At 38.0% G+C, this 13,055-nt stretch overlaps 1 protein-coding gene across 4 annotated transcripts in view; it reads left to right on the top strand.

Annotated features, from left to right (window-relative positions):
- The window catches only part of FLNB (filamin B), a 455,875-nt gene that overhangs the window by 309,808 nt on the left and 133,012 nt on the right, over positions 1-13,055 (top strand). For 2 of the 4 annotated variants that reach the window (XM_069206565.1, XM_069206564.1), the window contains exons 25-26: positions 10,647-10,814; positions 12,439-12,531. In XM_069206565.1, the coding sequence (XP_069062666.1) occupies positions 10,647-10,814; positions 12,439-12,531 (261 nt within the window). The remainder of the gene's footprint in view (positions 1-10,646; positions 10,815-12,438; positions 12,532-13,055) is intronic. The other 2 variants (XM_069206567.1, XM_069206566.1) reach the window with 1 other exon arrangement.

Here is a 13,055-nt window from a genome sequence, read left to right as displayed (position 1 = left end):
GTAATAAAATAATTGATGTGTGATAACTCTATACCTGCTTTCCCAGAGTGTGATTTGCACTTTCCATAACATCTGACAGAAATGGCCCAACCACTTGGTGCTGGATGCAAGACATGAGGCAGCATTTGTGATATGCTGTAGGTCAGTTCATTTACAGGTTCAAGCATGATAAGCAAACTGCATGAAAGAAAAAAAAACACACTGTTGCTTTTGTATCTTGATACTCCTTTCATTTCTTTCCATAAAATGAGAAACTGACCACTAACAGCTTGAATTTAATTTAAATTTTTCAAATGATAATTTCTAACCTGAAGAGTGTTTTTTAAATTTGAAACTGTATTCAAGAAACAGCATCCTTAACTAAGCAGCCTATAAACCTATTTGGTTTAAGCAGAATATAATTTTAGGAAACATTCAGCTATATACCAACGCAAATCCAAATCCCTGTATGCCTATTCGTAAGATAATAAGAAGTGTGTATGATAAAAATTTCCTTAGAGTGTGCATTTGAGACCTGCTTTTATGTCATTATAGTTCATGACAAGATATCCATGGCTGCAAAAATATGAGTAATTCTAGCAGTTGTGGTGTTATAGAAATATACACCTTTAGGCTTAGCTTGACAGAACAACTTTCTGCAGTCTTGCGGTAATTAATTATTAAAAATATAAGGAGTTGGGCTTTGGTTCCACCCATAGTAGTAAAACCTCTATCACCTTATGCTATTGGCTGTTTGGTGTGTCAGTCCACCTTCTGTGAAGTGCTTTTATTGGACTGGATAACAGATTATTTTCCATTTAAAAAATGCAGTCATTTATCACAGCATTTATCCAGTTCAGTTGTTTATCTGGTGTGTGCATTGTATACAGAAATCTATATTTTTTGCTATTTTTCCCATCTACAGTGGCAATGCCAATAGGACTTGCTTTAATGTGTTAACCATCTTTTTGTGATTCCCTGTTTATGAGTTAGCACATTAAAGTCAGGCCTATTGGCTTTGAGAATGCTTGTTAGTATTTCTGTACCCAAGAGCCTATTATATAAGATATAAATCATAATTTGCCACAGGCAGATAATCAGCATGCTATGGAATATGTGAAATGTGCATCTGCACCATTTTGTGTTCTTTATTTTTCTATCAACAGAAAGCATTTTCCACATGAACAAAACTTTATTTACACCATGTCAAACTGTTGGGCTGTTTTGGACAATTTCCAACCAAAAATGCAACTTTATTTTAACCTCTGTATTACTGTAAGAAATGTTTGTGTGGAAATGTTTGTCATTACTTACAAAGTTATGATTGTGTAGGTCTTTTAAGTATCCCAATAGAGATCTCTTTCAAAACTTACCCACCTGCAGGAATTTTATAAGGGCTCCTTCAATAGGAAGCTGTCTTTTTTAACACCACCTTTATTGCCAATTTAGCAATTTTACATAAATGAAATTTCAGTAATAATAAACCATAAAGCTTTATTTGCAATACCTTCTCCCTTGTCACACACCCTAACATATCCCTGATTACACTCTATATGCTAAACAAAACTAAAATATATGCCTGGTAGGTAAAGATGTCACATGATCATCCACAGTTGAACGAGCATCAAAAAACAATTAGTGCAATGAAGAAATACAACCAGTAGTGAAGCAAAGTCTTTACAAAACCACCACGAGGATTCTTTTGGATTAATCTTAGTCAGTGGTAACCAAATTAGAACTGTTAGTAAATACAATGTAATGCCCTCATTGTGTGTCCCAATTACACATTTTTTTCATTTACATCTGAACATTTGTATATAATTTGACATTAATTAAACTATATATATATTTCTCCTAAAAGCTAAGCATGCAGGCAGTGTGAGATGGACTTTGATAACAAATTACAATTAAAGGTTGAGATTTAGGGGGTTATTCTAACTTTGGAGGAGTGTTAATCCGTCCCAAAAGTGACGGTAAAGTGACGGATATACCACCAGCCGTATTACGAGTTCCATAGGATATAATGGACTCGTAATACGGCTGGTGGTAAATCCGTCACTTTTCCGTCACTTTTGGGACGGATTAACACCTCCTCCAAAGTTAGAATAACCCCCTTAGTCTTGTCCAATTGCTTGGTGCCCATGTTGTATCATAGCGGTGTTAAAATTCTGTTTTTGGTAACAGAGTTGATCTTTTCTTGATGTTTATTCAATCACTCACAATTATCTTTGTGGGATTCGAGTAGTGATGAATTCCAGCCTTTGCTACATAGATCAGTATAATCAGACTGTGTTTTTCCATAAACATTACCCTCACACTGAGTCTGCTATAAATGCACACGGTTTCAATTTGAAGGTAGTCTTGCAAGCATCTGCAAAATGAGTATAACTCACATTGATAGTGGAAAAAGAGATTGTCTACTTGTATTGCATGTAAAGAGTTTGTATTTAATGTTAAGTGTTATAAAAGCTGAAGTACTTTAGTCCATTTACATACTTTTTTCTAATGATTGCTTTTTTACAATAAAAATGTGAATTATTATCACTGAAGATTTAACATTTGATGACCTTTACTGAGGAGACTATTCAGAAAAGTAAACTCAACTATTAGTTAAATCTACACATGTAAATGTACTGTTATACTTCATAGTATTTTTTTTTTACTTTTGGCTATTGTCCGTTTACAAGCGTAAATTTACTACAAGCATGTCTCCTCTCCCTGACTTTAGTGGGTGCAGCCCAATTTGAGTGTGAAGTTACTACCTATAACTTTTCAGACGTAAGTGGATATTTCTGCCTTCTCGAGGGTGGGGTGGGCGGGGGGCGGGTAATATCACCCTATGGTAAAGTATAGGGAACACTAAGAAAGTTTATTATATTTAAAAAAAAAAAATAGTACAAATATTTTTATGATAAATATAAATGAAAGGTAACTGTACATATTAATTTAACTGTAGAAGAAAATAAAAAGAATGCTACAGTGCTATTACTTACTTTTGAAATAAATATGTAATATATTTAAATATATTAAATTCAAATTTAAATATTATTATAAAATATATTTTTTAAAATCCGACATAAATTAAAATGTTTATTATATATTACAGACTACTAACAATTGAGTATAGAACTATTTAAATTAAGTTTATTATTTTTTAAATAATAAAGTTGCATTCAATTTTAAATTATGTTGTATATACATTTTAACATTGAATACAATGAATATATATATATATATATATATATATATATATATATATTCATGTTTTTTTTAAAGCCAAAATGAAATAATTCATTTTGAAATGATTTCATATGGGCTTCTATTTAAAGTACCTGCCTCCATTATTTACTGAATGTACTGCAGGTCTGAGCTGGAGTGTATTTACAAGTGTTTTCGGTGGTTTGCAGCTGCAGTAGCTATAGAAGCACAATTTGTAACTTGCAATGGGTTTACTCTTTTGTTGGTGGGTGTTTGTCTCTCCTTAAAACCTCCCTTAACCTCTCCTTACTCCTCCCTAAAACCTTTCCATTTAGTAATAAGCATTACTTATGTCAAGGCCACACCCTGTCTCTCCCACATTTACTACTAAATGACTCCGCATATAAGTTAATGAGCAACATTTTGTATTACATTTAGTTGTACTTTTGATTACTGTTGGAGTACTACTAAATGTATTACAAAATGTAGTTTGTGAATAGGTCCCCGAATTTCTTCTGAAATAGACAATGAATAGTATGTACTTGTATGAATCACAGACAATCACAAGACGTTTACATGATTTTAAGTTAGGTGCATCTAAATGTATGTTTTCATAATATTAAATGGCCAGAATGTTTTCACCATTTTAAATATGTAATTTTATTTTGCAGTTGGTGTGCTATTGAACTTTTGCCATCTGTTGCTCATAGACGTTTGTATTAGATTGTGTAGCTAAATGGAATAGGTTCAGACCAGGTGGCAACTCATATAAACCTGCTTGGGTTGAATACGCCTTTATATGTGGTGGATTTAGTGTTGGTAACTGAGTAGGTCAGTGTTGGAGGAAGGCATGTGCCAAGTTTAGGAGATCTTGACGTTCTGTATTTAGCTGTATGAAAGCGGAGTGCCTCTGCTGTTGGTGAAAGTGAACTCCCACTCTTCAGAGTGCTCTGGTAGACCAGGTAATTTTGTATTTCAAAGATGTCAATTGTTAAATAATTCCACATGCTTGTGGTCTGATCTGAGCAGGAGTTTCTTCCCAGGAGCTAGTTGAAGACTCTTAATCTCAAACTGGTCTTTAAGACGGTAGGAGCGCAACTTCCTGTGTGTAATTGATGGTCCGAACCATGGAGTGCTTGTTGTGCAATGCAGATGGCATTGAATGAGATTCTGAAAGCCAGCCATGGCGACTTCTTAGGACCACAGACGTGGTTCTGTATCTGTGTGGAACCAAAATATCAAGTATTGTATATTGTTCTATATATATGCCTTGGGTTTATAATATTGCACTACATCGTCAGGGTAAATATATGTGGAGTTAGAATAGTCAATCTAGACTTACCTCTGTACTCTTAGCTTGACAATATAGCAGTAGTCAATATTATGGAACTTATATTTGTGGATGTCGATATTTCTGTAGTCTGTATTTTGACATAAAGCCCCCATGAATGGTGATACAAAAAGCATCTTTCATCTGTGTTCAGAACCTGTTTCAGGTTTATCAAGGCAGACTTTTTTATGTAGGTGAGATGAGAGAGTGCTGTGCTTGTGGTGGCTTGAACTCATAGCACAGTACCAGAAATAAAAACATTTCCTACAAGAGACTTAGAAGACAAACAGAAGACTTGTCAACTGTATTGTTTTATGTTGTCTGGGGAGGAGAGGTTCTTCACTTAGATGGTTGGAATAGATTAAGAGCCCAGCTCTGCTGATCACACATAACTTGGTTAAGGGCTTGCTTGGCCTGTTGCCACAAGTTAGGATTCGGATAATAACCAGATACGACTTGAAGTTAAGGGGTAAAAAGCAGAGACAGTATGGATAGTTTTACCTATTTTATCACTAACAGCAGAGTGGCAGTCAATACAATGGATTCAGGTATATAGGAGAATGTAAACGTGTCTGAAAAACTCGTAAGGGCCTCATTTCTGTTACGTCTGAATCGGGATTCTATGTTTTGCTGTAATAGCAACACCTGCAGGTTTTTCTGCTTTCATATTTTTCGCCACATAATTAATGCAATGTTTTGCCCTTCGGAAGAGGGGAAAGCATTCTGAGGAATGCAGCTAAGAATAATGTGTTACCTCCGTGCCCTCTAAATATCGCACCCTGTGGTATCGGTATCTACTGGAATTCAATATTACTGCGTAAATAAAATGGAAATTATACCGAGGCCGAAGTGGTGCTGCATTCTGCTTTTTAACTGTATCAAGACAAATAGGTAGGATGAGCAACATGCATGTGACTTTTACTTTTCTGCTTGGTGCACATTTTGCACCGTTGCATGTTTAGAGCATGCATTTTTAAGCCCCCAATATAGCCAACACACGAAGTAGGTCGGGGGTTAGACCAGTGCTTAATTTGTAAATAAAAACGTGCCGGTGTCCAAAGCCCTCCTCTTAAACACGCGGCTGCTGCAATTAAATGTGCGAGCACGGAATACTGAGGCAGCGTAATCCTGAAGCCATCTCTGGCCCCTTCAATCCATATAAAGCCACTCCCTGTCTCTTCTGCTCATTCTTGCAGCTTTCTACGTTCTCCCACTGTGACGCTTTTTCGTGTTTACCTTCTTCCGTCTTTCTAATGTGTCTTTTGCTCGCAGCAAATGCTTGATACAGAAGAATAAGCCCCGGCCCTCAAAAATAAGTGCTGGTGCTAAGGACCGGAAACAGCAAGCACAAATTAAGCACTGGTTTAGACACAATTTACATAACAAGTTTTCAATGTGTTTTCCTGGAGTGTCACGCACATTTACTATACATAAACGTGGACCGCATTGTCGCTTTCACTGGTCTCTGTTTGCACCGTCATTCTCCTAAAGTTTATTTTTATCCCTTTTTCTGACGTGTGTTTTTTTTTAATTTCAGAAAAACCTAATTAGATATTTAGTTGCTAACCCATGTAACCGCCCCTTTTGTTGTGCTTTAAATCAGGGCCGGATAAAAACTGCATGGCATTTAAATTGTCAAAAGGAGCTGGCAGGTAGATGAAAGGGGGAAGTGATGTCATCCCACAGTGCGTGTCTTTGAACGCAGTAATTACAGACATAACCTCCAACGTCGCTAACCGCAGCCGGCTTCCTTAGATTACGTCACAGACCCAGCACTGTATTTAGAGATTTTTAATAATGGGCCACTCGATGTTTTTGGAACTACTTATAAAGTTTGTTGTGTTGTTCAATGTTAAAGTGGTCAGGTCTTCAGATCACTACAAACGTAACCTTACAGCCCCTCATTTTATCTAAAAACTGTTTCCATTTGAAACAGGTTCCCTGCTGAAAGGAAGGTTTTGTATCCTTTGCTGGCTTATATTAATAGCTACTTGCACTTCCGACTGCTTCATAGTGGCTGTTTAGCAGAAGCATTACTTACTAGCGAGTGTGAAGGCAGGAAGGATGAGGGCAGGCACTATAACCCATTCTTCCTAGTCCCAACCTCAGTTGTGCTGATAAAATAGGAAGCTATATTGAAACACTTGTGAAAGACTAAAGGCCTGATTTAGAGTTCGTTGGGTGGATTACTCCATCACCAATGTGACGGATATCCCGCCCGCTGTACTACAAGTGCATTATATGCAATGGGACTTGCGCTATGGCGGATATACGTCACGGTTGTGATGGAGTAGCCCGTCGACTCCTTGTATGAGTACAACTAGATGCTGATAGCAATGTCAAAAAGACATAAAACGAAAACACCTCCCAGTAGACCAACCCTTACAACCAGACACAAATACTGCAAAGCTTAAGAACGCTGTTCATTGCACCACTGCATGCAGCAGCATATTATAGGATGAGAGCACCCTCTGGTCATCACCTTTGACACTAAAACACATAGGCCAAACCCACATGCTTCCAACCAAGCACAACTAATGCTGTAGTTGCTGCCTTTTGCCAGTGCCCTGAAACATGAAGTACTATATAAATGTAACTACAGTGCAATACAATATATCGAACCCACAAGAAGAGATGATGTTACAGTGAATTCGGTACAGGACTTTATTATCTAAACTGTAACAATGTTTATAGTTTCCATAAGTGTGTACCCAGCCATGCAGTTATTATCTTCAGCTGCCCCAGTATACCTTCAAGGAGTGCAGTGTTCTCTGGAATTTTTTCTTTCTGCGAGTCCTTTCCCAAGTGTGAGCAACAGCGGTTGCCATATCTTCCCGAATACCTCTGAAATGGGCATTAGGTTTATCATGCAGATTCCACAGTGGAACACAAAAACTTCTGTGAATCCCTGGTTTACGCCTATTGAGTCAGCATCGTTTCATGTGTGTTTTCTCACATGAATGCGATGTCTTAGCACTCTTGTACAGTGGGATCTGATCATTGACTTTACACTTTTATCAGTCAGTTTTCAAATCCTTCTTTCAAGTGCTGGTGGTAAAATTCATGTTGTTTTTCTCATGGTACAAGTTCAAGAGAAACACATGGGCTATGAAAAAATGTTGGATCTACATACTGTCAACTAACGTTTATTCCTTAGACTTCACTCATGTCCTACCTAGAGGGCTTTCCATAACTTAAATGGCTGGCTATCAGATATCAGATCCAAGCCTAACAGAGTGATTAAACTCTGGTTGTTGGCTTGCCAGCACACCACCTCACCACGTCAGTGGAGGCCACCTCCTGTTTTTAGAGATCTCTGCATGCTTGGAGTTGATGTATCAGCTTTTGAGCAACTGCTGGCGTGGCACTTGCTCGGAAGGCTGAGCAGTTTGCAGAGGAGGCATTATGGGGGTTATTCCAACTTTGGAGGAGGTGGTAATCCGTCCCAAATGTGACGGATTTACCACCAGCCGTATTACGAGTTCCATAGGATATAATGGACTCGTAATACGGCTGGTGGTATATCTGTCACTTTACCGTCACTTTTGGGACTGATTACCACTTCCTCCAAAGTTGGAATAACCCCCTATGTCTCTTCATCCCACTTAGCAAACGTTTTTGTTTTGTTTTCCAGCTTCCAATTAAATTATTACAGATAAATCCATGCAAATGATTGTCGGGTTTGATAGATGAGCTATCGGAGATTAGGAATTGTTAGGTTGCAGGGGTATGACTTTTAAGAGAGAGTTCGTGATCTTTGAACGAAGGAGTGTGCAATTTGCAGAAATAGTATCATAGAAGTTGAATTAACCAAGCATGTGACTTAGAGTAGGCTGTGCTTAGAGAGAGGAGAAATGAAGAGGATAGAAAGTAAGGAGAGGGTAATTTAAAAGACAAGCAGAGGAAACAATTGGGCTTTTTAGGTCAATGTCCGTTTTAATGGGAGTACATAGGAAGCTCTATTGAGATTGCATACAATCTGTGGTTGCAAAACTGTAGAAATAAACTTTATTTTCTTGTGAGTTGGTGCTATATTAGATACTTCTGATAAGCACTAGATCCAGGCAAACAGTCTATCTCCTAAAAAGCTACCACGAGACAAACTTTTAATCATGGAAAGCACATGAGATCAAGGCCTGAGGCGCAAAGTAATAGCTGGACACATATATAGGTAATATTGAGCTGTTTAGACTGAAAAAGCAGCAGTAACCGCATGATCATAGCTACGTGAGAGAGGATACTGGTAGATAGTGAAGACATCAGAAGGAGAGCTTGCAAATACCGGACTGTATATATTGGAAATATGGTGACAATGCTAGAGAGCCTGCACATCCAAGAGTAGCCAAGCACAATTTGGTTCAGTTTACATCAAAGGATTCCTGTACCGTCCAAAAACACAGTGTAAGCAGGTGCTAGCCTGGTACAGATCACCCTGCCACCTTAGGTGATAGATATCTGGCCTGGAGAACCAGAACGGAAAACTAATATTAGGAAGTACCAAAGCACACTGAAAAAGTGGTAAAGACAAGCCCAACAGTCATAAGTTCATGATTCACTGATGTGCTTGTTTATTTCCCAGAGGAAGCCCAGTAAAGTTGAAAATATCCTCACAGAGCAGTAACCGGCACGTGTTTTGTCCCTTGGGCGTTTTCAAGCCTGCAAACAATAAACATATAACAACCACTATAATTATATTTGTCACTGCTGCAGTGACAAAAAAGGCACACTGTGTACAAACAATACTGGACTACACCCTTTAACTCATATAGGAGAAGACCAGCATATGGCATGAAAAGTGCACCATATATAAAAGTCTGTAATCCTGAAGTATACCATGTGGAAAACAACTCAAAAGCTGAAGTAAGAGCCACCACACGAAACATGCAAGTAAAAACCACCAACATGTGCTAGCGAGGTGATCAATATGCACTGAAATCCTGTGAGGGAGAAGAAAAAAGAATTAAAACATGAGCAAACAAACGTACCAGTAAATGCAGCCTTACTAGCGTTCTGGGAAATAAACCAGCCCTTCGATGAATCATGAACCTATGACTGATGGACTCGTCTTTACCACTTTTCAGTGTGCTTTGATACTTCCTAATCTTAGAAATATGATAAATAGGGAAAATGTTAATCAACCAGCTAGACCACTCTGCACATTTTCAGCAAGGAGTACTCTCTTAATCTCACTTGTAGAAGTGAAATCTTGTCTAGCCAAAGTGTTCCTTGCTATCTTATTAGTTGCATATCATCTTGGCCTGAACTGTCACCAGATCCCAGGTTCTCCTTTTGTTGGTAATCTCATACCTTTAGCTAGGAATATGAGGAACAAGTGAAAATGATGTTTGCATGTTGCTCTCCATATTAACTGTCCTTTGTATTTTCTTTGTATTTCCAACAACTGTCATGCCACCCTGTTCTCAGGATTTGCTGTGAATCTATCTTGCTAAAATTATTGTGATGTAACTGTGGGCTAGGCATGAGATAAATGGCCAAGGGGTTAATTCCATATGTGAGGGCTGATGTGCATGACTCCATAGCCGGATGTCAAAGCCTCGTGGAATGGCTGTCGAAATAAACCTCAGTAGCTAGAGGTCAGTGCCTCATAAGAGGGCTGCCCGTAATTGTCTGCTCAGCTCAAGATCAGTGGCCTACAAAAGGGTGGCCAAAGCATGGTTTCCTAGCATGAGGTTTGAACCTCGCTAGAGGATTTCCAACATGTGACTCTCTTTCACAGTGTAAGAGTCAGTGAAATTGCTGCCCAAATAGGTAGCCTTACCGTTCAGAATTCTTGATTTTGCATCTAATAAAACGTATGCCATTATTTGATATTGTAACAAATTGGTGGATTTCTTTTTACCATTGTAAGGAGCGAACACACTCTAGGAGGTGAATTGGGTGTTAAACTACAATTACAAGAGTTTCTATTATATTTTCAGTAGCATTGTGGTTAGTAATTAAGAGCTATTTATCCTCATTTGTTTTCATGCATGAACTATTACCTCATTGTATATCAAATTTATCGTGATTAAACTAGTTCACAATTTATGGAGTCATGCTATTTGTTCTGATGGTCTTGAACGTTCTTAACCCTTTTGGATGTTTGACTAATATATACAACATGAATATTATTTTACAGGCAGTCCTTTTAAAGTTCCTGTGAAAGATGTTGTAGATCCTGCCAAGGTAAAGGTTGCAGGACCTGGCTTGGGAGCAGGTGTCCGGGCAAACATTCCACAGTATTTCACTGTGGACACCAGTAAGGCTGGCATTGCTCCACTGAAAGTGCTGGTACAAGGCCCAAGAGGTAAGAACTTTACCTTAGCAGAGTGAACCTATTCTGTTACACTTTAAACATTTTATGACCGTGTAAAGGCACCTTCACTTGAGGGCTAAATGCAGATATTATTAAACGGTAAATATCTCCAATGAAAATGCACTTTTTCAACACATAAATCTTTCATCGTGGACTAAATTTCACTCTTCTTCCAAATATTTCAGCTGGGGCAGTGGCATTCTGAAAAATCATGTATTTCCCTCCCCTTTGCAGAATGTGGTGAGAAGCTGTTAAGACTCCCAAACCTCATAGATATTATTCATAGACCTTGAGATCAATGGGTGCTTACGTGTGGGGCACCCATGTGGGGCATGGGCAGCAGTGGCCTGTGTTACACGCCTGGGCAGGAGATTAAGCCATGTTAAAGGGAACAAGCTATGTTGTTGTCATTAATTATGTACTAAAACCCAGTACTTTGAGTTGGGGTTAATGAGTCATATGCATATGCCTATTGTATGTCCAGAAGGACCGAGTCCATGGAAGATGATTAGAATGTCAACAAAAGACATGCTTACAGACAATGGATTTGATTTTATTGATTGTAAATCATTTACATAGTCAATGTTTAGGATGGACATTAGGTAGAGGTCTGTCTCTTCTGGTTGGTCATAGATTGAAAACACCTTGGTTATGGTCTTTTTTATGCTACTCTCGGCAAAGCAATTTGAAGCTAATATTTATAAAGAAGCCCTCTCTCAATTTCTGGGATCGTCAATATGTAATATGTACCCTAGCCACAACTGCACATAGTGTGCCAAGATAAATGAATGTTTACTTGTGCCCCATCTTACAGCCGTGTTTACTGAGATAGCTCCAATTCATTGTTTAATTCATCAGTTTTCTGTTTCGTCTTCAATTAAACTTATACTGTGTATCCTCTCCTTCATCAAAGTGTATTGATTTTTTAAGAGTAGCACTGTTCTGCATTATTGGTCGTGCTAGGAAAGAGGCTTGGTGAAATGCTTGTATCTGGTTGGAAGTAATGTTCGCTTGGTTGTCATGTTTTACATGTTCACCATCTGCTCTAATGCTAAGGCAGTTTGGGCCTTTCTAAATGTTGAAATTTGTTTGAAAGTATATAGTCCCACAAATAGTCTAACTACTCACATACTTTATAAGAATAAATAAAATCTTATAGAGTACATTAACACTCGGTACAGTTACTTTGTACTTATTACACATTTTGTAATAAATGTTTTATTACAGAACAGTTATAATTAGATAAGAAGAGGATAATAGAAAATGGGGGAGAGAAAGGATTTTGCATAGCGTAAGTGGCATACATTGGTGCTTGAGACCTGTTTATGAAAAACTCTCCAGTATGCTCATTGCACTTATTAGCTCATTTCTTTGTAAAATCTGTTGAACAAATTGCAATACAACATACTTATTACAAATCCCATTGCCCTTCAGTCCCCAGTGACTTTGCATTGCAGTACTGCTGACTGCAGGAACGTGTTTCTTCCTGTGTAGAGCACCTGTTGACAAATAGCAGCCTTCACTGTGGTAGGCACAAGGTCTATCTCATTTGTTCAACACACTTGATGATTCTGCGCTGGTTATTATGTGTGATGTAACAGTCTTTTGATTCTAGCTGAAGAGCCGGATTCCCACGGTTGGCGCAGTCCTTTGAAAGCGATTTCAGAGTTCTTTAAAGGTGATCCACGGGGTGATATTATTGAGCCAGGTTAGAATTTTTTGGCCTATGCTCTCCACTCTAATTTTCACAGCTGCAAAGCACACAGGGCAGCCAGCTTCAGATGAAATTTGCTAAAGGTGACATGCTTTGATGCAGCCAGTGCTCTATTATTCCAAAGATCCTTCAGTTGGTGGCTTTTTGCTTTCTTTTAAATTAAAGTTGGCATTACAAATGCTCTTGGCAGAAATTGTTTGCTGGTTAAATGATCATGCTTATTGATCGCATGCTGAATCAAAAATCAATTAAAATCAAATAAAGGGAAGACTTTATGAATGCCTACACCTTTTTCTTACCTCATTGTTCACTCTCAAAATTAACACATGTTTTCAACAGTAGGTTTTTTTCTTTGAAAATCATTTATTTCAGAAGCATTCTGGGTTCATGAATGGTTTATTAGATTTGTACAACACATTAACAGTTGTCTTCAAATCAGTTTCCATAATTGCTTCTTTGATCAGGAAGAATTAAATGAATTCTAAATTGTACAAAAATCCTTCAAAGTAGGTTGAGCC

This window comes from Pleurodeles waltl, chromosome 9 (genome assembly GCF_031143425.1).
Source record: "Pleurodeles waltl isolate 20211129_DDA chromosome 9, aPleWal1.hap1.20221129, whole genome shotgun sequence".
Taxonomy (NCBI): Eukaryota; Metazoa; Chordata; class Amphibia; order Caudata; family Salamandridae; genus Pleurodeles; species Pleurodeles waltl.
The sequence above is the reverse complement of the archived record's forward strand: the minus strand, read 5'-3'. Positions and strand labels throughout refer to the sequence as shown.